The following is a 26,475-nucleotide window of genomic DNA, read 5'->3' as shown; positions in this document are numbered from 1 at the left end:
ACTAGAAGCCTGTAACAGACGAAAGGGCAGAGACTTGATCCCTTAACACGGTTAATAAACAGTCCTTTAGCTCGCAACAAGGAGTAGGAGGAATTGGTCGTTTTATGCAAACCAGAATGTAAGGCCGTGTAGCAGCACAGAAAGGTAAAAGTAATTATAACTGGAAATTACACAATTATGCACGCGCACACGCACGCACAGATTCTCACTACTGAACATCGAGGGAGGAATGGCAGGTAGAGGCGAGTGTGTCAAGACAGGCGTACCATGCATGACAGTGTAGTAGCTTGGAGGGTAGAGCCCGATACACATCCACAACATCCACAAAGAGCAGGTCACCGTGCTGGGCTGCCTCCTCCTTCAGCGCCGCCTCCTCCTCTGTCATCCTCTTCCTCCACTCCGCCAGCCGCTGCTTCTTCCTCTCAACATGCAGCACCAGCGCCTCGGGATCTTGGACACAAAACACATTTGTTTGACCAGTCTTTCTCTCTCAATAGAGAGAGACCGACACAGAGAGAAAAAGATAGACAGATAGAGACACTTTACACTTATGACAGACAGAGTGCCTACAAAAAGAAGACTGCTGGATTTTGTTTCATTAACCATGACTTTATTATATTTATTCTTCTTTACAGAAGGAAGTCATCTTGCCTTGATAGAAACGACTGAAGTAGGGGAATCGCACACAGGGTCCAGACTAGCTATGTCCATCTTGCAATAAGTCTTGCTACCTTTAAATAATTAATTCCGGCTACTAATGAAGGGTATTTCTAACACAAAAAATCTGAAAATACACTTTATGCTAGTTTGTTCCCAATGTGAGAACACTTTCAAGCTGATTGGTCTGAAATATATTCTGCACCCATTATTTTTTAGTTCACATTGCTCATATCCAATCCTAATGCTACGGAATTCAGAAACCTTGTTCACTTTGTACACAATGCACGTGAAGTCCTTAGAAACATGAATGTCAGAATAGTTTTTGAACATTTAGCTGTTGATTTTATTTCCTGTCAGTGTGCTAGTTATATACCCTGACTTCTTTTGCCGGCTGCCAGGCTTTGCAGACTGTGGTTTACTGTCATTTTGTAGTTTTTTCCCTTTTATTGTGTGTAGAAGTGTTTTTCTGATGGTCAGATAGTCTCTAGACCACAACTGAGTACAGTTGTATGTTTATCCGGTTATATTTGTCTTTCTTATTTCTGGTTTATGCTGCCAGAAAAGTACAATATTTCATTTTATGTGGTTTGCTATTATTTATGCAATCATACCTATCCTATTATGCAAATAATTATGCCTAAAATTCATGTCTGTTTGTTCTATTTATTTCTTTTATTTGACAATGATATCTTTACCTAATAATAAAAATATTCTTATGTTTTATACTTTATATAAATAAAAGGAATACCATCTTATCCTGAATGTATTTCAAACCCTTTTCCAATGAAGTGTTTATTCTATTGTAATATATTAGATATCAATTTTTTTGGAAAGTTCTAACGGCAAACCAAATAAGCATTTTGTATTTGCATTTTGTATCTCCTCCTCTTTCACACATACACACAAGCTCACATGTACAGCCACGCATATATTGGGAAAAAAACAGAGAGAAGATAAAAACAAATTCCTCCACTGATTTTGTAGCATTAATAACTATAATAACTACTCTTGTCTCTCTCTCTCTGCAGACATGGCAGAAGAAGGCTACTGTAAGAATCGCCTCTGGCTCTAAAAGAGTGAGATCGCTAGCACACCTTCATCTGTAGTCACGTGGTTAGTAGCTGACGACCACTGACCTCTCGTGACCCTAAGAATTATTTTAGCCCTCGTTTCCGTGTTGCACTGCAGTTTATCTTCGCTTCTCTCTTGTAGTTCTGTGCTTCGTCAAGCTCTGCCCTGCCCCTCCTTCACTCAGCAGCGAGGGAGGTACTCTAATCTTTTTCTTCTCAGTCTCTCTCCAGTCTTTTTTAACAGGACACATCCTGTGTTTATGTCGATCTCTAGCATCCGTGGACTAAACCCTCTCTCTACTCATCCGATGTCTTCACATTGTTCTTTCTGTGGTCAGTCTCCCACTCTCTCTCACACACAAAATGCCTCCCTCTTGCTTACCTCCACGACTCTATTCCCCATGTCTCCTCCCCACATTTTCCTGTTATCAGTTTTTCCCTTTCAGTCTATCTTTGCCTGCATGCGAGCGAGCATGTGAGTTTATGGTGCACAGATTTCACTACCTGATCTCATTCTTTATTTACCGGACATCATCTTTCGAAGATTCCGGTAGTTTGTATTTTTTATGAAAAAGAAAGAAGACAAACTGCGTGGTTACGATCAGTAGTTTTAACAGCAAAATGTTTGACGAGGACAACGATAATTTATTTATTAGAAAATCTCACGGGATGTCTTTTTAATTTCGTTTGCAAAGAAAGCTGGTAACTGAAGACTGTTGACCTTTCTCTAGTGCTGCAGAGGATTTTAAAAAAATAGCTAGATGAACGGAGATAAATTATTACTGCTTCACATTCAGCAGCCATTGTTACAGCTTCCTGTTTGTTTTATAAGTTATAGTTTATCTCCACATTTTATCCTTTCCTGACCTTTTACAAGCTGCAGTCTCTAGGAAAGGATTTTAGTCTTATAGGAATCAGAGACTTCCATTTACTTTTATTTCAGGACAAAATGATGGGCTGAATGGAGATCAGGCAGATAAAAAATAAAATGGCTTCTTTATCCGAACTATTTTTTTTTAAGTATAATGTTGAGAAGATAAGCTGCAACCGATACCCGCCACCCCTACATTTCTCTCTTTCACCTTGCCTGGAACTGGGCTTGGAGTTAAAACTCACCATCCAAGGAATACATGAAAGACACCCTGGACTGGATTTGAGATGCGGTAAGCCGCAGGCTTGTCCCGTCAGGGTTCAGACCCTGCAAAAATCATTAAATTAATCAAAAACTTTTTTCCATAAGTCAGATTGTTTTATATTCGTGAAACATCTCCATCAGACTAGTGTTGCTTAAAGCGACATTATTTGGGTGGAATGGCGGTTTACATAGCAATGGAGGAAGATAAAATACCGAGAAGTTAGAAAAAGATGAAAAGGAAGAACAGAGGGATTTGGGAGGTGAAGGTGGAGGAACTGCAAATATCAAAGCTATTAAAAACAAAGCTCAGCGAATCATATTCGGCTTCCGAAATCAATAACATAAAGGTCGACCCCCAAAATGAAATGGTTGACTAAAATGAGATCTCCCAAGAGGTCGCACGAACTCCCCTGATTTTCAATGTATATTTAAAAATATTAGACTGTTATTATGCTAAAGTTCTTGAGTAGCTTAGAATGGTCCACTCCCTACACCCCTGTATGCTTCCTGATAGAAAAGCTGCACTAAAATGATTATCTGCCACTATTCGTGCATCTGGACACAGTTCTCCAGCCTAGCGACACCTCGTGCACCCGACCCCACATTGCACGTGACAGCGAGGAACATTGGGCTCGTGCTGTTATCGCCCTCCCGAGGGACTGTGGGATGTAAGACAGTCATCACGGAGAAGGCTGGCTAAGCACATGCATGACTAGGAGACTTGGCATTTACGCCCACGTGAACTTCACAGTACTCTGGACCCAAGCTTCCTGGTTCTGACAAAGACCTACTAAACTCAGCATCTCCACTGATCACACTACTCTCGCTCCCGACTAACACAAGAGGAGAAAAGGGGGGAAAACCCCGTCTTCCTCATCTGATAAAAATACAGGCAGGAATTATTAAAGAACTTGGCTTATCCCACACATACGGGAAAAATATTTTTCATTTACACCCACGCATTTGTTATTTTTCTTGGCGGTGTTGACTAAAGGAATCCGTGTAGATGCTTGATTATCTCCCCACATCTTTAAACAAAAATTGTACAGAACATACGAAAAACATTTCTGCTTAAGGCATGTGTCTAAGCCATCATGGGACAGTCTGGAGGGTTTATTGTTTTGTAGGATACCAGTGAACAGATAACAGAAGCTGCCGAGGTAGCGGATGCTGCAGTTTGTGGTCAACATGCCATCCAAGGATACTGATGACAATAAGACATCACAACAAGGTGGGAACAGCAGGACTGGGCGGCCATGACCTGCAGGATGATGTAAAAGCTCCTAAGGGTCAACATACTAGCCGGGCTTCTCTTCTCCACAAAATCCGCGAAAGAAAATCGACGCCGAGCAAACAAAATCGATGCCGAGCAAACAAATAAAACAAAATCTGTTGAACTGTAGTGTCGACAACCTTGCTTGCAAATGGAAAAGAAAAGCTGTTACAGGATGTATCAGCACACATCTGAAAGGTCCACGGGTCGTCTAGGCGCCTTGGAAGAGATGTTGCACGAACTACGGTCGCAGAAATGTTGTAACAAAGAGGAAGTCAGCAAGGCAATAAGACAGGACAGACATCAAAGAAGCACAAACTGAACAAACATTCTCAAAGTTTGTGATTAGACAACAACGACTGAAGGCTAGCTGGTGAAAACTATGTAACAATTAGTCACATTAATTCAGTAATTTAGCAATAGTCGGAGGGACGCCAGTGAAAAGAAAACAAAATGAAATGGTCAAGAAAAAGTGCGTTTTCTATGAAAGAAACGAAAAAATAATCAATTCCATTTCATGTAAGAAAAAAAAAAATATGTGAAGAATCCAGGCATTGAAGAACACGTGCCTAATGTCGCACAGGAACCTTAAACCAACGACTTCGTGAGAAGGAAACCGAACACAGATTTATGGCACTGGTCGTCTGATCTTCAGTGATCACAAAAGTCACCAACACCACCTATAAAGATACTGTATCAATGTTCTCAAATTTCTCTAAGGTATACACTATTCTTCAGGTCCTCTCGGTGATACTTGTTTTTGTAAGGACACTGCACTAGTCAAACCTTGCTGATCTCATCACCGTCGCAATTATCGTAAAGGAACGAAGGACAACAACCATAAAAGGCAAATTCTCAATAATTGACATGGACGGTCGGGTATTTAATAACCAGAGTAATGCACACTAAGCGTTTGATCTTCTGTGTTATACGAAACACAACAGGAAAAGTAGTCGATGGAGGACGCAGTGATCTTCTCAGGCGACTTCCTTTTTATCTTGGTATTTCCTTCTTCAAGGCACACCTGAGTGAAGAATGATGTTCAAACGAGTGGATGTAATTTGGTATAAGATTCTAATTTTTTAAAAAATTATGAACGAAAATCTATATTGTTCAAAAAGCACAGACCTTATCTCAGTTTTGAGAGGTGAAGATTTATTCACGTGACCTCACAGAAATTCTGCTTGTTGTTTGGTTTATCTTTCATTAATATTACATCTATAAACAGAAGTTCATGCGCAGGTTTCTATAAAAATTAGTGATAGCCCTATGTTTTGTTAAACTGATAAAAACTTTCAGATTAGCTTAATATTTAGGTCGAGTTAACTTCTAACAAAAGGCGATTTCACCGTACAAAATATCTGAATACAGTAACACCATTTTAACAAAAACCGATCTTCAATCATTTTTCAAAGCAATCTCTGAATTTCCACAAAATTTCAATGTAGACAATACGCTGGTAAAGAAACAAACACAAACTGAAAGAAAAACAAGAATTTAAAAAATAAACATTGCATTTTTGAAGCGTGTTTTACATAATTTAACAGAATAATTTAGAGAAAGTAATATAAATGGAAATTAAGGAGAACATGGAGTACATGTTGACACTATAAAAGCATGCCACTCAAGAAAGGAAGCATGCGATGCTAATGATAAAACACACAAGTACTTAAAAAGTTTCCATAAATATTTTCAGAAAAATCAGTCAACGAGGACAAGATAAACTTATCAAAAATATGTTTCTATTTTTCAGATAAATAAAAAGAAAATTCAGTATTCTTGAAATTTTGCGAAATAATCTCAGGAGTAGGACATTGTTATTTTAGGTTGGCAATTTAATTTTTTTTAGGAACTTATAGTAACAACAGAGATTGGGAATGGAAGAAACAGATGAAGATTGAAGTGTCACTGAAGTGTAATTAAAATTAATACTCTCAATATTATGATCTTGTAAGTTTAATTTGTTAATACGATATAAATTTGTCTATAGAGTTGTCGTTTCTTATTTCTATGTGTTGAGTCAGATGTTTGTTTGTGTGTCTGTGTGTGTACTTGTTTACTCTTGTGTTAATTACCTGTATGTGAACAACACCTGGGCCTTGTGACTGAAGACTGTCTCCATGGCCACTGTGCACGAGGTGGCTGTCATGGATTCCACTCGTAGACGAGGCGGTGTTTGTCCTGTTGCTGTGAAGACTGTTGTCACTACTTTCTATAAGAGCCATCTCTAACTCAGTTCCCTGAAACAACAACAACAACACACATAACATCATTTTCAATGACATCTTGCGCTTCCCACTTTCACGCGCAACAACGGTTGCTCATTCATTAAACGAGACAATAAATAAACTTTAACTAACATCTATCACACCGGCGAGGAAGTCAAACAGAGATACAGAGAAAGCTATAAAGTTAAAAAAATGTTTTAAAATCGAGCAGGCCATCTTCTACAAACTACAGCACGAATCAACTGAACACTCCCAATTGCAGTTTCAACATGTCTTGTATGTCTTCACGAAACACACTTTGGACTAGTGAGACTTGTACCACTTCTCTCCCACCCAACCAGTTTGTTTTCCCATGGAAATGTCCATCAGCCGGAAATGCCGCTGGCAGCATGAAAAAAAGGATCAAAGAAACACCGAGCTCTCTGCCACTCCAAGAAGCAGAAGTTAAAAACACAGGTTGAACTCGCAGGTTAAGCATATACATCGTCCGCTCAGTGAACCTGCAGGTGGACAAACAACGCCCAAGAAAAGTGTTTGGAAAGTTCACTAAACGGGAACAGCGATTTAATCGGCAAACAACAAAATCTGTGTGTTCTGTTTCTTCCAGGGCTTACAACTGCCACAACAATTTGAATCTTCATTGTCGACTTTCATGCCAGAAGAAAGGGTCACACCAGCGACTGCTTAGCACCCAAGATACATTAATGTAGATGTCCAGAGATATTTCAGTTTCATTCAAAGTACAGGCACGAATGTCTGATTATATGTATTCCACAACTGAGTACCAGGAGATGCATGGAAGAGACACTAAACTGCAAGCGCATGCTCAATGTCTAGTAAGATTCTAAGGTTTCGTCAACATGAACTTTTTGAAAGGCCCTCGAGAGATAAACATTAGATTCACGCTCTCCCTAATTTGCTCGACAGTATTTTTTTTCTTTCATGGATATTTTAAAAACTCTACCCGGGGATTTAATGAGACTGGTGGGACGGTGAGGTATTTTTTTGCACACGTGTTGCCTGGGTTCTGCACAAATAAACACCGCGTGCTTCTCGCCACCATGCTTCCTGGACGTCAGTGGTGATCAGCTTCCAACAGACACCGAGCTTTGGAAATCAGGACATGCAGCAGGCTTTTTAAAATGGACATCATGTTCTAAACTAGACTTATTGCCATTAGGTATGAGACTTTACAACTTTTCATCGAAATTTAGCACTTTAACTTATAATGTAACCTCTTTGAAAGAGTGTTTTGTTTTAAACCCCAAAGTTCTATAGTTAAGAAGAATCCATATTTATTTATAACCGGAAAAGAATTCTAACACCTTCACAAAAATCTTAGGATATCTATTTACAAACGCTATCAGAGTATGAATGAAATTTCTAAAACAAGCAAAAGGTTCTAAAAATACTTCTCCCAGAAATATGAAGCCAATTCTAAGCACGTAGGACATTGTGGGAGGAGCAAAGGTCAGATTGTAAGGCTGGAGGGAGACAGCAGCCGAGAAAGGCCAATGACTCTGGTGTAGTGGGGAGGACGCACGAGATTCCTGTTACCTAGGGATGTGGTCGGAGCGGTCAACTTCTGTATGCCCATATCCGACAGGATGATCTCCTTAGGATCTCTGCCTCACAATGCCACCATTGTCCAAGTATATTGGCCTGCTTTCGAACGAGGACAACGGCGACACTAGGTCATGAAAGGGACATCCTTGCTGTATTCAGTGACACTCAGGCCAGACGCGTACCAGAAATAAGTAGAAACGGTTGGCAAATTTGAACTTGGGGAAACCAAAGACAAGGACCTCCGACTCCTAGAGTTTGTGCAAAGCCATCGACTCACCTGAACCAATAACCTAAATCCCCACAAGAAATCGATGAGGAAATTTGGCACTCGTCAGATGGATTGGTCAATAATCAGATCGACGCCCTGCTGCCTAGAAGCTTCAAATCCCGCATCAACAAGGCCAAGACCAGGACACACCCAGGGCAGCGACCATGAACTTGCCTTAACGAGACTGAAGTCAAAATTGAGGATGAAGCGCTCAAACACATCGAATCCCTCCACATCGAATTCCATTTGCGAGAAGCTGCAAGACCCGGATGTGACAGGAGTCAGGGTAAATTCGCCGCCCAGAATCTGGTGGTACTGTGATGTAGACTCTATCTCTGGAAACATTAAAGAGGGGCTATTGTCAATAGTTCAGGGAGTGCTAGGTCGAAAAAGGAAGAAAAACAACCCTGAGCCACGAACAGCATCCTAGACCAAAGGAGGGTCTTAAGGTGAGAAAAGCATCTTTGGAGTACACAGAAGTGAACCGTGCCATCAGGAAACAGATGAAGACGAGTACGATAAATCAGCGTTGGACCATAGACGAGTGAAAGGCATGAGATGACAACAAAAAGACTTCACCAACTACTTAGGACCATCACCAAAATTATAAACATAAGACCTAGTTCATCGAAAACAAACCCCAATGTCCGTGTTCCCACTGCTGTACTCAAGAAATGGACTAAATATTGCAGAGACCTGTACAGCTGCAGGACGAAGACAGACCACAACAACCCTCAGAACAACAAGACTAAAACCAGCGAACATGCAGCCTACCAGGCTATGGGAAGAGGTGGAAAGAGCGATAAGCAATCTAAAGGGAGGAAAGTCGTCTGGCGTTGTACTGATGTGATTTGAATAATCTTAACCTTCTTTAGTGTGCATTGTAAGGACTTTGTTATTTTTCAATTTTTTTTGTATCCTCTTAATTGTTCTATTTAGCAATGAGGTCGTATGTGTACAGAAGCATCTCTGATGTTCTGTAACATTTTTCAATGTGGCTTTAAATGATTCAAAATACTTTGTTACAAAAGAATATGTATATGTCTATACTTATGTTACCTGTGAGAGAGGTAGAGAAATCCGTTCATGGCTTATAGTTAATTAATCCTCCCGGGTACATCCCTTATGTCATGTGAATACTGGGGATTTGCAAAGAAGTAACAGCACCCAATATGAGAAAGGTGCTGAGTGGAAGAAGTGGAAAGTAAGGAAGAAGCAGGAGTTTTCTGGACTGTGAAAGATATTACCAGCAAAGGTTCTGATGCCAGACTAGGGCTTGTAAACTTCATCCAAAATACAACAGTATTGTTGATCCATTTCTCTCTCAATAACATCGAAATTCAATATTAAGAATAGTTTGGACATGATCACTGAATGTTATAATTTCTCTACACAGTGTAAGATAGTCAATGGCTGATCGTTTCTTTGTGTTCCTTGTAGATAGACATTTTTCTCCATCGCAAAGTTCGATTTTGTTTATCATACCGGCGATTGTCAATGACAATTTCAATCTTTCTAGTATTCACTTGATTACACCACTGATTATCTTGTCTATGAAAGTCCAAACTACTCTTTTGCAACTAAAAATCTATACCGGCACATTAGGTGCTCAGGTAAGTAAAACACAAAGGACCTCCTCTGTATAGATTATCCAGTGGTTTCACAAATCGAGGATTCAGTGAACAACAAAATCGAAAATTAAATAACACAAAACACAGGAAAATGCGGCCAGTACCAGAGTCTCAAAGTATGTAATTGCTTTAAAACTTACAGGACTTTAGTCTTCAATCAAATTTCTTTAATAACAGTCGCCAATTTGGGTTGATAATTGAACAAAAACTGCTTAAACAATGCTAGATAATGTACAGAAAATAAAAGATAGGTCTTCAAGAAAATGCCGATGGTCATAAACTTAAAAGAAACGCACCTAATTCTCCGGGTCTGGATCATTTTCAGTTTCAAGATAATACCATCTTACTTTCATTCTGAACGTTTTTATTTTTATCATAACATGGTGTATCAATATTCTTTATTACTAAAGATTGTATGTAGACTGCCCTAAAGCCTCCAGAATCAATATATAGATGATACCATCTAACTTTATGGCAAAATACAGCCTTACTCTACCTCCTTCTCACTGTTCCCTTCCGTTTCTTCATTCGTGGTATTATCGCATCTTTGCCTGTCTTCATTTATAAAGATTTATTTCCCTTATTCCTTTAACATTATGTCATTTCAATTCCTTATAATCTCTCCAGAAAAAACCAATTTCTTCTAATAATGTGGAGGCCGGCATGTTCTCCCAAAATGTTCTCTGTGTGTTGATATGATGGAGGTTTCAATTCTAACACGATGCTGTTTTTGATAGACGACATGATGTCTCACCGACATTTTTCAAAATGATAGTTTAGGAGAAGGGAGCTTATATATGCACGAGCGCGCGCACACACACACACACACAGGCTAGATACAATTGGATTTTCACAGATTCTGTGAAGATTTGTGGACAGATTGTGCAGGCACAAAGAATTCTGACCTTTGGTGCTGACATCATGCCTCCACACACAAGTTGTCACGAGGGCTTAATGTGGAGAACTGCAAACAAACACAAGACTTGGTGGAGACACTGAGCGGCGTCCTGTAGGGAGTATAGGGAGTGCTGAGTGCGGGTTGGACTGACTGGGAGGGTGAGGTCAGTGCAGTGACCTCTGGTGCTGACAATGTTACACATGACCAACATGACAACAAGACCATGACACACGAAGTCAGTGCAGCAAACCACTACACAATCCCTCGCTCAGCTGGTTTGTTTTCATCAGAATTATCTGTCACATCGTAATGTATGCACGGTGTGTCATATCGAGGGCATGACCCAAGGGCAGATAATATCTGACGAAACGATCTCAGCGGAAGATGCTAATCTTTACTTGGAAAGTAACCAGAGTTGACAAGACAGAAACTGAAGCAGGATAGAGGATTATTCAAACATGGGATCAGTATGCAGACTAACATGCATGACTTTTTATAATGAAAGTGTTCTGATTCTTCGAGAAAAGTCATCGTCCGACACATCAGGGGAAGTGAAAATGTTCAGCCTCCAATATGGAGGAGACTTTAGAAGCGATCAGTCGAAGTATTAATGCAGTACTGCTATGAAAAACTCCGGGAAAATATCGAGAAAAGAAAAAGATGAAAGGGACTGCATATAGAATTATACATCCGCGGCACTGTTCAGTCTGTTCACTACAGGACAAGACATCAGACGGTTCCTCCTTCTGCTTGTAGTAGAGCGTATGGGAGAAAGTTTCCCACTTACACCACACAACCTCCCTCTCCACGGTTACAACCATGATGTCCATGAATACGAGCACTACAGCACCTAATTCACTTGACTTATGAACTGTAAAATCTCATTTTGTGTTTCTGTACTACCCACAAAGCCCTGCATGTATTACCTCCACAACAGCGAGCTTTATCTAGCCAATACCAAGTCCTCTACTCCTCAGTGACAAGCAGGCGCCAAGAAAAAAACCTCTGCGCAATTTTTGTTCATTATATCATTCCTATCAATTTCGTTTATTTCCATAATTCACTGGATTGGCTGCCACGGATGAACAGAAAATATGCAAATAACCGCGAGAAGCCCGGACGGGAATGCTCGCCTACTCAGCCAGCCTCCTCCAGCCCGTCCTTCACTGAGGACTTGGCAAGTAAGAGATAGAGAGGAGAGACAGCAAATGAAAAGAGAATTAAAATGAAGGAAATTAAAAAAAAAAATCCACACACACACCAAATAACAAACTAAAATGGAAAAATCCCAATAACAAACAAACCAGTCCGATATCCACACTTTTGACCGGCTAACGGAGGGATTCGTTTCATTTAAAATAGTTTCAATGATAAAAAAAGAAAAGCAAAGAAAGGCATTTATGCGAATTTTGTTGGAGAAAAAATAGTTTTTCTTTCCTCAGCCTCACTCGAAGAGTTGAGTCAGAAAAAAGAGTCCATCATGAAATATTTGTGTCAGTGCCCTGCGGTAGCCACAATCGCATGGCTCCAAGAACACAGCTCCCACCCCATGGAATTCTCACAGTAACTCTCAAAGCAGAGTCGTAGTCAAAGCACACACACATATTACTGAAATATCTAACATGATTTGTGTTTGATACTAAGCGCAGCAGCCTTGGGTGTATTGCACACAAAGTCGGTCACTCTAGCACTTTCCCCTAAGATGGCTGCCGCTATATATCTACATACACACACAAACACATTGCTCCTTTTTTTTTTTTACTTGAAGCTCTTGAAGAGGCAAATACAATTCTGACCGGTAACAAATTTAATTCTTAGGGTGCTCTGGGAAATCCGGCTAGACATGTGAAGAGACTCTACACGGTCTGAGAAACTGTACCCTGCCTTCCTCCATTCCTTCTTTCACAAGATAAGGTTATGGCGGGGAAGAAGTGTCCTCACACACGCCTGGCAAGTACTGTGGAGGTAATTACTTTGCCTCTGACACGTGCGCAGCATTCCCCAATACGAATTCAAACTGTAAAAGAAGAGAGTGAGAAGGTGTTTGTGTTCTATTGTGTTCACATGCACGAAACATACATAACAAAAGAAACAAGCATAGATGGGAATGGTGAAGAGTAGGAAAGAAAGTAAGAAAATAGTTAACCGTGGGATGTTGTGTTAAACATTGGCCGTGTTTAAAAAAAATAGTGTTGAGCAGCGAAATTTATAACATTTGGCACATTATTGTGAACTACAGATAATTAAATTAAAAATAAACACTAAAAAATGAGAGATGTGGTATAAAGAAAGTCCAGCTGCCGTAATCAGCTGACAAATAAAAGGAAACTGCCCTCGAGAGAAACATTTTAAAAAACCATTTGGCAACATTTCTGGTTTATAGCGCCATCTCGGAAATGACCAGCACAAACAGACCATTGATCAGCGATCTCAAGGCATCTCGTCTCAATCCCGAGATGTCCCGAGATGTCAGATACTCACGCAGCCTATATAAAAGCTGATTTCATGTTGCAAACAAATGTTTACCCTTTTTTTTGACAAATTCGCTTTGTACCATCTCGATGGCATCGTGGAGCCCGCGACAAGGTCTGTGATGAGGCCGCTGTGTCCAGACAGGGAACATGGTCAACGGTTTCTAAACCAAGTTTCACAAAAATCACTCAATCTTTTCAAAGTCCGAGCACTGCTTTGGGTAATGTTACTGTATTCACTGTAGTCAGACAGCCTATTATTTTCCGTTAAGTCAGTGCATCAAGTTTTGCCTAGTTCAACTCGTGGGACCTTCGGTTCGTTCTTAAGGCTAGTGATGGAGTTTGGCTGAGTTTTTGCATGAGTGTTATTTAACAAGTTTTCCAAACGCCTGGTCAAACGATTCTCCTATATCCCTTAAGAAGGGCCTTTAACAAACACTGCCGAGGGTTTGACTTAGTCTGGCAAAGTTAGACATGCCGATATATAACAATTTTGCCAGATATAACCAACCGTTTGTCCTTAACGCAGCCAATCGCCATTGTCCAGCAAGTTCGTGCCTGATTCAGTTTGTGAGAAAAGTCCGTCGCGCCTGCGCTTCCTGTACACCATGGGAAAACTTTCCACTTTCTTCTGAATTCACTTTCGTGACTTGCACAATCCCATGATTTCGAGTTCAAAATTGTGATTACAAAATCAATGTTCTAGCTTCTATCCCCCCCAAAGAAAGACTCAACTATATTGTTCATCAAGAAAAACAATAGAACCAGTTAAATTTTTCTTATTTTTTGACTTTTCAAGTCTGTTCTCTGCTGTGTCTTTCATTATGGCTAATGTCCGATGCAACTTCCGGCTCCATCTGCACGCCATGTCCCTGTAGGACCGAGGGCTGGTAAAAATATCAATTGTTTAAACACCCAGTGTCAGCAGTTGAAGCTTCCTGCGTGTTGCAAGCATTGTTTCTTCTTCATTTCTGAGGCTCATTGCATGCCTTTGTTCTCCTAAAATTCTCCCATTTGTGATTGAGGGATTACCCACTACATGGGGCTGACCCGCTGGATACCAGGAATTTGCTGAGTTGATCCTCTGCCTGATGACATTTTGTAAGCCATTTGCCACCTGATTAAAGGTTTCTTTATGGAAGGAATCCACAGAAAATGGTCCAGTAGTGAAAGAACACAGACACGTACGAACCTTCTGCGGCAGTTGGGAGTTGCTTGGTTAACGAGCAAGTGTATCTCAACAAACCTGCGCTTGTTCTCCAAGGACACGCTTTCTCGTTAATGAGGAATCACGATTACTGTCCTCCATCGATTTCAGGTCTGATCCTCTGGCGTCTTCCCCGTCGTCTATGAAATCTCCGATGTGTTGTCGCAAGCAGGAAGCCGGAAAGAACGGGGAGTCAGAGACGAGGGGAGGTGAATAAAAACGCGAGAGAGAGAGAGAGAAATGTGGAGGCAGAAGTGAAGAAGATTGAAGATTTCTTTGCAGACTTGGAGATAAGAGATCCGCTCGTTTCACGAGGGCTAACAAGAAGAGACTTCGAAGAATCCGTCACGTTCTTGCAGCCATCGAAGGCGGCGGAGCTCTTTTGTCCGTGAAATGATAAAATGCAACTTTGCACACGGCGCTGGACAGAGAAGCCTCAAATTTCACTAATATAATCCTAGCAAAACACGTCAGTGTCAACATGTCTTCCTGACCCCTGCTTAATAACATTACGAAAGGGGCAGTAAACCTTCCTCAACATCTTCCAAGCATCGATTGAATGTTCTTCCTGTCACGATTCGCTTGAACAACGAAAATCAGTGTTATGAACGGAAAGGTTTCCTCAGATAAAGTATTTAAATTTTGACAATAAAGCACGTTAATGCACGCGCTGAGACATGTTGCGCTTTTAGCGAGATCATCAAGATAACAGATGGGTCGGTGTCGCCATAACTTTGTCGGAAAACTGCAACTAAGGGGAGATAACTGGTAAACAGATAATGAGCTGCATAAGAACTGAGTTGCTTCGTGTTGTCGAGAAGCACGGGCGTGGCAAACAGGTATAACTGTCAGTCTGATGTTGCAGGGTTGTTGTTGTTGTTTTAAACTGAGGTCTGTGCTATATTTACTGCACGGCGGTAACGCCAGCTGTTACGAGAATGAAGGTGACATCTTAACGCCTTCATCGATCTCACCATCTTTAAAAAAAAAATTGCGGATCTTTGTCCTTTCTTTTTTCTTTTTTTTTTTTATTCTCACTGCTCGTTGGAAAAGGAAGAGGTGTTGACGACTGCTCACCTCCTTCAAACTTAAGATCGCATCGAGCAGTAGGTCCTGTGCAGCTGTCTGGAGAGCGTCCATCAACATTTTTATTTTTGTTTGGTCAAAGTTTCTGATGTCTCTGATTTACACTGAACCAGCTAAACATTCAACCTTAGTCAACAGTAGAAACCAAACCACAAATATGGCATTGATCTGATCGAAAAAGGCCATTGAACTACTCGGACCAACAGCTGCATGTGTAACGCACAAACACGCGAATATTTGCTTCAAGAATACATTGCACGACCTCTGTATCCATGGACGGACGCTTGTGATCACAGGAACTCAGAAAAATTGTTTTGAACAAACGGGTTTCTAAGCGGAGCGCCAGAGAAGGAACTGATTAAAACAAAAACTTGTTCCGATAATAGGTTTTGATTTTGCGAACACTTTTCAGGAAGCTTAATGAACTTATTGCACACTTTTGCAATTGTTGTTTTTGTTGTTCTTGGGTTTGGGAGGGGGAAGTGCCTCCACTTCAAGACGAGTTCGAAACTTATTGCACACAAAAACTGAATACCTTTATTTATATATTTATCCCGAAAAACAATTATTCTGCAAAAGATAAAACAAAAGAAAAACAGACTGCTAAACAATTTTGAAAAATCTTTTATAGTGCTTGTGTAACTCCACAGCTAAATATATTTTTTCAGACTGTTAAAACTCTGGAAAACAGCATGGGAGGAAACCTTCCAAGCATAAAAGATAAAAAGGTAAAAGACACAGATTCTAGCTTGTTATATGGAATATTGGAAAATTACTGATGAGATACAGTATAAAGCAGAGAAAATAAGCTGTAAAAGGTTAACAAGCAAGTTTTAATTTCCGCCTTTCTCTGATCCTATCTGAAGATAAAGAGGTTCTATTCTAACGGATAAAATCATTTCAGGGGAACAGACTTCTTGTCTCAGCAGGGAGCAATAAATAAATAAATAATCCAGCGTTACGAATAAGCAATATTAGTGTCTTCTGTGTTCAGACCCAAGTACTAAACTGAACTAGCCCCTGCCTCAAAAAAACGACAGTACATAGACAATATCAATAAAAACATACTCAGGCGAACATGAATAAATAAATGAATAAATAAATAACGTCTTAGAAATATATGAATTTTGCTAGGTATGATGAAATATGCAAAAAAACTCTTTATTATAATGTAATGCCATGATCAATGGTAAGAAGCAGAGATTCTTTGGTATAGTTCAAGATAAGGAAATGTACATATGGACCTAACAAATATGTACGTATATGTATTCGTATTATGTATAGGAGACACAAGAACATACGCCGATCGTGGAACAAACAGAGTGATAAGAGGACGAGCGTGTGACTTCATTTCAAGAAACACTCTAACAAACAACCAACCAAACAACCAATAAACAAACAAACAAACAAACAAACAAACCCGCAGGTACCCCAGTCCCCCACCAACGACTGCAAAGAGTAAAGAATTCTGTGGCCACACCAAAGATCGACACGTCCAAGAAGATGAAAAGCTTTTGCAGCTGGTTTTTAAGGACTGGAGGATGAAGCTGAACAGCCTCAAAGCTTCCCGATTGTACCAGGATCTTTTCATGGACTTGCCTCTTGGATGATTTTTCGATGGCGGGAAAAGTAAGAATCAGCGAAGTGTGACAGAAATGTGACAGAAGCCGCTCGTTAACATGGCGACGGGGGTGAACAGGACTTCAGACTCCATGGGACAAGTGTACAGCCAGGCTTGCCTCTTCTGACGTTGATTTCATCGACTGGCCTCCACTCACCCTCACCCCTCATCCACCCCTCGCCTCTTAACCGTCAGGAATTCGATCAGCTGTGACGTATTCTGGGATCGATCAAATCCCTATAGGCCTTTCTTTACGATCTTCCGACTTCATTGGTAAACTAACTCGGCGGTAAGATGTTTCGTTTTAAGCAACAATCGTGTTGACAACATGTTAATGCACGTAAGCCTCTTAACTGTGCGAAAACAAAAATAGGAGAAGGGGGCGGGAACGAGAAATGAGAGAGCGAGAGAGAACCGTGTTTGTCTTGAATTTCAATAAAAACAAATACACATTTTTTTTTCAAAAATAATTGAAAACCAAGAAGCACTTCAGCTGATGAGCAGTCCTGACTCCTGGAAAAGCGACAGAATGGTGAAAGATCCACCAGATCATTGAACTTGTACCGGTGCCGACCTTCCAAAGGTAAAAATTCAATTACGTTTTCTATATTTGGAGATTATTTTGTTGGCAACATCATGTTCGCTGTTTTGAAAAGAAAGGAAGCCTTAGGACAAGACAGAATTCCCGGCGATCTCTCCTGTAAACAGGACAACATTCATGCCTTCCCAGCCTGTCTGTTGGTCTCCTCATCGCTCCGTCCTTCCTCCATCTCCACAGAATGCATGCAACATTGTCAACTGTTTGTTTGTCTGGTACAAAGGTTCGATGACTGATGGATGTGAGGAAAACCCAAGGTGTGAGAGTTCCAGTCGATAACAGATTGAGCCACTTTTCAGGCCTAAAAACAAATGGGTTAACGAGCATCGTGATTGACAATGCACAGAACCTGCATCGCTGCTGGCGGTTACACCAGTCGTCAACAACTTTTTTTCTACTTAAGGCCTACGAGGGTTATTCTTGAACATGCACGTGCCTTATTCAAACAAGAGTTCTTGCGGAAATGCGGTTCACTTAAGCACTTAATTATTTTTCTTTTAAAGAATCAACGTATTTGTCGATTTAATTAAAAAGGGATTGTATCCAGCAGTGTTTTTGTAATTTCCTAGTGTGCTTTGCGTCCTGTAGAGTCAGACTTGGTCGTCCTAGTGCCTTCTGTAATGCCAATGTAATCCACTTTAGTGGACAAGATGTGGGTACAGTCCTTGCATTATACACACCCGGGGTACTAATAAGTGAAATATTCTGGCCACCAGCCTCGTTAGCTCTAGAAACACGTGTAGCTCTGCTTTCTAAAAACATGGGAATATCTTGTCGAATAGGTGACTATCATCAGCAAATTGTTAGTTATCCATATTATTCTAAGAAAAATCATTAAGTATTAAGTTAAGGTACAAATCATAACTTTATTGCCGTATACTGATCATTTAAAAATATTTTCCTGCAGTTTTCCAGCAACATCCCTTTCTCTGTAATTCAATGAGCTTATAAATTTTGACGAATGAGCTTCTGGAAATCAAGGCTCCTACCCAAAGATTTATACGAAGCCATTAAAATTAATGGTTTGGACACCGGTGGTCACACAGGATGAATGTTTATATAGCATAAGAAGTGTTTTCCAGACAAACAGAACAAAATAGAAGCTTCATCCATTTCCCACGCATTTTATCATAAAGGTTATTGGTGATCAATTTTCAGCTGCTAGTGTATTTGATTTTGTTAAAAACTTGAGACGGGCTGGGTTCATTTGGTGGTTCTGAGGGGCAGGTGTGGGTAAACATCAACCCACTCTGGCAGTGCTGGCTATCATTGCATTTCTAAGCCCACTTGTGTGTCACGTCCTTCCAGAAAACTTCAAACGGTGAAGGATCTTCTTTCGGAAGTAGCCGTTACAAAGAGAGTTGCCAAGATAAAGAGTTATTGCCCAAGAAATAAAAACATTCATGTGCAATGAGATCAAAACCGTCGTGAGGAATGACATAAGCTAGTCGATTAGCCGGCTATGAAACTGTAGTCGCTAGCCGCAGGGACACCAGCTAATGATGCTGGGATTTGTCCGGCGGGGCTGGCAACACCCACGATCCCAAAGATAACAGAGGTATTTTGAATCCTTCTCCGCCATTATGGCCGCATGTAACAGAAAAAAATATTTAAAAAAGATTACAACAACAGAAACGAATAATGGAGAGGTTCAGTGCGTTCCTTTTAGTTTATTTTTTGCTCTGTCGTGTCCACAGAACAGAGAGAAATGTGGATGAGGAAGGAACAAGACATGCCATTGGTCGAGCTTGGTGTCTTGTGTCACTTGGTGTCTTTACACCTACTTGTTATCAATATCTTTTAGTGCTAGTCTATTATTATAATTCTCTTTTCTTAAGGGTTGGTAGGATGTGGATCAGTATCCTGATTTCTTCTCCAATAAGATTGTGTTGATACTTTCAGAAGCTCGACTCTGTTGTTGTTCCATCTTCATCTACACAGACTTCATCACTTTTGATTTTCATCATGTTGCTCTGTCCTGGTTTCGATCCTATCTCATGGACCGAACCCAGACTGTGTGTGTGAATGGTGTTTACTCAGATGCTTCTGTCCTGAGATAAGGTGTCCCGCAGGGATGTGTTTTGGGTTTAATACTTTTTGGGTTATATACCTCCCCTCTGTTATATCAAGCCATGCCATGTCACATGTCAATTAAGATGATTCACAATTTTATCAGTCAGCTCCACTCACTGAACTCTCTTCACTAATGACAGGGTTACACATGAATGCATAGATGATGTAAAGTCCTGGATGCTCTAAAACAGACTACAACTGAACAACGATAAGATTGAACTTGTAAATACATAGATAGAGACTGGGGAGAGAAGGATAACAGAAATTTCTTTGGACAAGTAAGTACCAGCTCACCTCATCTGCAGACCATCTATATTATGTAAGCATATATCACCCATTATTCGCTCTCTACACTGATTGGCAGTCGTGGACTAAGCAGCAAACTTTCTACTTTCATTTACTCCGTCGTTTGTGGCACTGGTCCTCGATACCTCTCTGAACTCCCGTCTATACACCCACACGACTTCTTCTCTCATCTTCCGACACCAGGCTTCTGCGAGTCCTACCAGCCAAGACAAAGACATATAGACACAGGTATGTCTCTACCAAGCCATTTACTTGGAACGGATTACCCGTCAGCCTTCGACAGTCTGATTATCTTAGAAACTTCCTATTCTAAACTTAATAAGATTTTTTTCAAAACGACCACTTCACTGTGACCCTCTCCTGACCCTGTGCGTGTGTCTGTATTTACTTTGTGTATGACTGTATGTTGTAGAAGTGAGGAGCGTGTCCCCTGGAAGGGGAGAGAAACAAAAAAAAAAGAGAAAACAACTTGTATAACAGAAAAGTTGAAGCATCTAGTGCAGGCAGGAAGCCTTACAACAAACACACGCCGGCTGATTTCAAGTAGTAAGTGGCTTCACAGATACATAAACAGATAAGCTCTTAAGTCACGAACAACATAGAAATATCAGTAAATAAATATACAGTCTGACAACAATTTTATTAACACTCTCTTAAAAACCAGTAAACAACATACTCATTCAAGAGCATCCTTAAAAAAGCCTCAAATAGCAATAGGTGAAAAGGATTTTAGCTTTTGTAGTATTAAATGACAATGCTCGCTTGGAACTACATGATCATCTCCGAAACTTACTGGGTATGAATCTCCTCCCGGACAAACAAAAATAAAATGCAATTGTGACTTCGATATCCCGACAGAATGGGCAGTTACGATCCATAGCAACGGGGCTGATTACATGTCTTAGACATGTGATTTAATGGGTGGGACACCTAATCTAGTCAGGCGGCCTCCAACACCAGCACTTAGCAGACGATGTAACAGTACACTGCCTGCAAATGACAGGTCGACAGAGTTCACAACGTTCTCTGGACATCATTTCTGATCGTCAATCTTGTTGATAACAACCATGAACCCTCTTTCTAAAAGCAGAAATAAAAAGGTTCAGGTTTCTAACCACTTGGTTCTGCCAAACATGTCCAGAACCATAACTAAACAAACGAAAACACACAGAAGAGACTTATGTCACTTTGTTTGGTTACAGATATGTATAACTACATATTATATCAACAGTTAGGACCTGATCGTCATACAACCATTTATAATGAGAAGATAAAAATTCCGAAAAATTCGGAAATACAACAATATTAACTTCATCCAAGTTATAACTACTACAGTTATAACTACTACTAAATTATTAATGATATATATATATATGGAAACAGCGGGGGTGGGAGAGAGAGAAAAACAACTTGTGTAACAGAAAAGGTTAAGCAGCTAACGCAGAAGGGAAGGAAGCCTGACAACGAACGGAAGAATCCTTGTAGGTGGAAAATCCAATCATTAGTGAACAGTAATCACGATCTCCTGCACACAAAAGTCAAGAGCTGGAGAAACCTGGCTTCTCAGAGGTGTAGTATTTATACCTCACACTTCTGTTGTCTTTGCTCTGGAACTGACTTTATCAATGATGAAACATTACTTGTTATCATGCAGGAGATAACGACTTTGATAAACAGACCCGATGCTTATCACACACACACACACATACAGACACACACATACATACAGACACACAGACACACACAGACGACACATTGCAGAACTAGAAGAAACGTTCGACTATGTTTCACAAGGGCGCAACTCCAATTTTTCATGCCCTCCCGTAGTGAGTGATCTCCCCTGCCTGGTTGTATTCCTACATCTCAGCTCGTGCTCAGTGCACATACGAATGTATCCGAGCCCGTAGCAGTGTAGCAAGAAACAGAGACAGCAGCGCACGTGCTGGAGAGATATCACGTGACAGGCTATTAAACAAACTGTGGATGACAAAGTAGTGCAGGCAGCTTGGGGAGGGCCTCGTCAGACATGAATTAAATGAAGGATTTTCCCCAGACATTCAGAACGACAGTAACGACCACGAAAAGTTGAAACGTGTTTCTGGAATATACCGATTATATCAACTCCCCAGACCTGCCTCCATATCTCACATCACATGATCCGATCAGGGTGGGAGACATGTATCGGGTATCAAGCCTCCCAACCGTATCTCGATTATTGTGACCACCTCGACTCCCACCTGTGGTGAGGTGTCTCAAATATCACGATGGTGGAACTGCCCACCCCCGCAGACCTGTCTCCATTACCATGACCAGCCAAACGCTCCACCCACCTCAGGCGTTTCTTGATCATCAGATGAACTCCTTGCCACTAAAGCTGTCTCGATACAATATTCTTTCCAAAATGAACGACAGCTTTAAATGTTGTTTCTTGCTTTCCTGTCGTAAAACATGGCCTGTGTCTGAGTTTGTAAAGCTTTCGTTATTGTGTTTCATGGCCCACGCAATGAGCGGCTTTCTGTTTCTGGTAATGTTCGAGAACAGCGAGTAAACACTGGAATCTTTTGTTGTCTTATTGCCCTTGTCCACAGAGGATGTCCGTCTACACTGAGGAGCTACTGGAGAAAGAAAGAAACATTTCAACTATGTTATTTAACTCTAAAGTTAGACCTTGCACATAACGTGCTTTGTGAGGGAGCAGACGAGACATGGACGACCCTTCAACCAGTTTTATCTTTTTTTTTTTTTTCAGCCGACCTGGGAACAGAGTTCTTCTCTCTTGTATAACCATCTGTACTTTTTGAAGTGATGGTTTGTGAAAATTTATTATTTCTGATTTATAATGGACTCGATGCTGAGTGGGTCCGGGTAAAAAGGGTGGGTAGAAGGTTGGTCGATAAAGAAAAAGCTCAGCGGGGACTGTCAACACCTCCCTCTCAGCTCTCAAGATCCAGCCATTCTACCCAACTACACCTACATCAGCCGCGGAAGCCGGTTCACCCCAACCAGATCAACAAACCGTGAATGAAGTGACTGAGGTGTGCAGTGGATGAGCAAGTGTGTATATAAAGGATATTACTTGTGCAAAAAACAATTCTATTTCTCAACACCAGCTTACTGGTAAGTGCATGAACATTAATGTGCACACCCTTATTTGAGACACGCCTTCAGATTTCCTCTGATTCCCTTTCCTTGCTTCCAATGATATATGGTTAAAATGTGGCTATTCCTTGTGAAATATTCTACTGGGGAAGGTATGCACACACCCAGACACATATAACGATTAATTGTTAAAATTTGTCCAACCAATGTTGTAGACATGATTTGTAAAAACGCATGTTCAAAGTTATCAGAACCTGAAGCTATTTGTATTAGATTCTTCCAATATTTAGAAATTTCCACCACCAGTGCCAGCAAACATGATCACCGCCTATGGCAATTAACGGTGACTATGATAAGATATGCCAACCCAATAATAAGGAACTGTCTGTTTATTGTGCTTGTTTGTTTATTTTTTGTTCATATTTTTTGCTATGTTTTTTATGCTTTTTGTCTGAGTTCTTGTCAAGCTGGTTTTTTGTCGTGCCTGGGCTTGCCCCACATATGTCTTTATGGGTATGCTTTTTTATTATAAGTTTACTCACTAATATTCATATTTCATCCTTGTTGCATTATATGCTGTCACTTTTGGTAAATATATTTAGCCACTGCTGTATACTGTATTATTTTACACCTTCTAATCATAATATGAATTTTAGAGCAGGTTTGCAGAAACAGTTAGTAGAGGCAGAACAAAAAGTACAAAAAGGGAGCTTATATTGGTTTAAGTACCTATTAGTTTTAGCTGCTGCTAACTGTACCTTTCTATTCACTCCAATATGAGTACAGACTTACAACTCACTTTTGCATCAATGAATTGTCAGGGACTAGGGGACATGCGAAAAAGGAGAGATGTGTTTCATTATTTACGGAATAAGTCTTATTCAATCTACCTGTTACAGGACACACATTTCGAACATAAACAGGAAAAAATGATTACCGCAGAATGGGGTCACTCCTGCATATTCGCATCATTTACTTCTTCCTCCAGGGGGTAGCAATTCTATTTAATAATAACTTTGAATTTTCAATTAAAAAAGTCTATAAAGATAATGGAGGAAATTATGTGATGGCAGTGATAAAAACATTAGAGAAAGAGTTTTTAATTGGTAGTGTTTATGGGCCAAAATAAGACGACCCAAAATTCTACTCTCAGTTAGAAGAATATGTTAAACAGATAGGAGTAGAAAATATTGTTATTGGAGGAGATTGGAACATTGTTTTGAACTTTCAACTTGACTGTCATAATTACAAACATAAAAATAATATTAAAGGGCAAGAACAAGTTGATAAGATGATGACAAACATGGATCTAGTAGACATATGGCGTGAACTAAACCCAGAAGCACTAAGATATACTTGGCGTAGGAAAAGACCATTCCAACAGAGTAGATTAGATTTTTTCCTTATGTCAGATTCGCTCTCAAATTTGGTCATGGATGCAAATATTACTCCGGGCTACCGTACGGACCATTCACTGATTACTTTGTCATTAGCTACAGAACAAGAGGAAAGGAGATTTAATCTATGGAAGCTAAACTCTTCACATCTGAAGGACAAAGACTATCTAACCCAAATAAACACTGTCATTAAAGAAGTGACAGAAGAGTACTCAGTGTTCCCATATGACAGGGAGAATTTAGCAAATATTCACCCAATGGAAATACAGTTTGTAGTGTCTGATCAAACATTTCTAGATACTATGCTAATGAAAATTAGAATGAAAACAATGACCTACTCTAGCAAGAAAAAGAAAAGAAATAATGATAAAGAAAAAATATTAGAAAAAGAAATTACACGGTTAGAAATTAAAGATAAGTTAAAAGAAGAAGAAGCCCTTGAACTTGAAAAGAATAAAAGTGAACTCATTAGTTTAAGAGAAAAAAGAATGGAGGGTGTACTGATTCGCTCCAGGGCAAAGTGGATAGCAGATGGAGAGAAAGTAAGTAATTATTTCTGTTCACTGGAAAAACGTAATTATGTAAGTAAGCAAATTCGGAAATTACAGAAGCAAAATGGGGAAAGTATTAGAAAAACTGAAGAAATAGAGCAGAAGTGCGAGAATTCTTTTCCAACCTGTACGCAGAGAGAGCTGTTCAGGACTTTAGCTTTACTAATATCCAAGAAGATATACCAAAACTTACACAACTTGAACTCAATTTGTTGGATGGAAATATCACTTTAGAAGAAGCGAGCCAGGCAGTTAAAAATATGGGTAATGGGAAAAGCCCAGGGAGTGATGGATTCACTGTGGAATTTTTTAAGGTCTTTTGGAAACAACTTGGACCTTTCATTGTTAGATCTCTAAATGAAGGTTTTAGTAAGGGTGAATTATCCTCTACACAAAAAGAAGGTGTAATCATATGCATTCCCAAAGTAGATAACCTAGAGACCAAATTAAAAACTGGAGACCAATTACTTTACTAAATGTGGTATATAAGATTGGCTCAACATGCATTGCAAACAGAATGAAAAAGTTTTATCATCCCTAATTCATGAAGACCAATCTGGTTTTGTCCGTGGGAGATACTTAGGGATAATGTTAGGCTGATATACGATTTGATTGAACATTTGGATAAAATAAAGAACCTGGTTTGTTGGTATGTCTTGATTTTGAAAAAGCGTTCGATAGGATTAGCTGGAGCTTCATGCTGGAGGTTTTGCTTGTTTTTTGTTTCATTTCACAGTTTTGTAAGTGGATAAGCACTTTCTACACAAATATCAAGTCTAGTGTGTCAGTTAATGGCACATTGTCTGAATGGTTCTATGTTAGAAGAGGATGCCGTCAGGGGACCCAATTTCGCCTTATATATTCATCTTATGTGTAGAAATTCTAGCTATTATGATTAGAAAGAATACATACATAAAAGGTATACAAATCCAAAATAGCGAAACTAAAATTGTACAATATGCAGATGACACAGAATTGACTTTAGAGGTGATAGACAGTCTTTTGAAGAATCAATGAATACATTAAAATTGTTCGAAAAAAATATCTGGTTTGGTTCTGAACACTGAAAATCAAGTGCAATATGGCTGGGAAGCAAAGCAAATTCAACAGCTAAGTATTTACCCATTTACAGATGCAGTGGAACCCAGGAGAGTTCAAAATTCTTGGTATTTGGTTTACTAATAATCTAAAAGCATGTATAAAGTTAAATTATGATAGTAAGCTAGCCGAAATTAGAACATTGTACAAGATTTGGCTGAAAAGACAGTTAACTCCATTAGGAAGAGTAGCAATACTCAAGTCCTTAATCTTGTCAAAGTTAGTACACTTGTGGTTAT

At 39.9% G+C, this 26,475-nt stretch overlaps 1 protein-coding gene across 1 annotated transcript in view; it reads right to left on the bottom strand.

Moving 5' to 3' along the window:
• The window catches only part of LOC112570564 (UDP-GalNAc:beta-1,3-N-acetylgalactosaminyltransferase 2-like), a 178,891-nt gene that overhangs the window by 38,509 nt on the left and 113,907 nt on the right, over positions 1-26,475 (bottom strand). Inside the window, exons 7-9 of the mRNA XM_025249077.1 lie at positions 6,214-6,378; positions 2,847-2,928; positions 267-450 (exon numbers count right to left, since the gene is read on the bottom strand). Of these exons, the coding sequence (XP_025104862.1) occupies positions 267-450; positions 2,847-2,928; positions 6,214-6,378 (431 nt within the window). The remainder of the gene's footprint in view (positions 1-266; positions 451-2,846; positions 2,929-6,213; positions 6,379-26,475) is intronic.

Source organism: Pomacea canaliculata, linkage group LG8, assembly GCF_003073045.1.
Source record: "Pomacea canaliculata isolate SZHN2017 linkage group LG8, ASM307304v1, whole genome shotgun sequence".
In the NCBI taxonomy this organism is placed as follows: domain Eukaryota; kingdom Metazoa; phylum Mollusca; class Gastropoda; order Architaenioglossa; family Ampullariidae; genus Pomacea; species Pomacea canaliculata.
The sequence above is the reverse complement of the archived record's forward strand: the minus strand, read 5'-3'. Positions and strand labels throughout refer to the sequence as shown.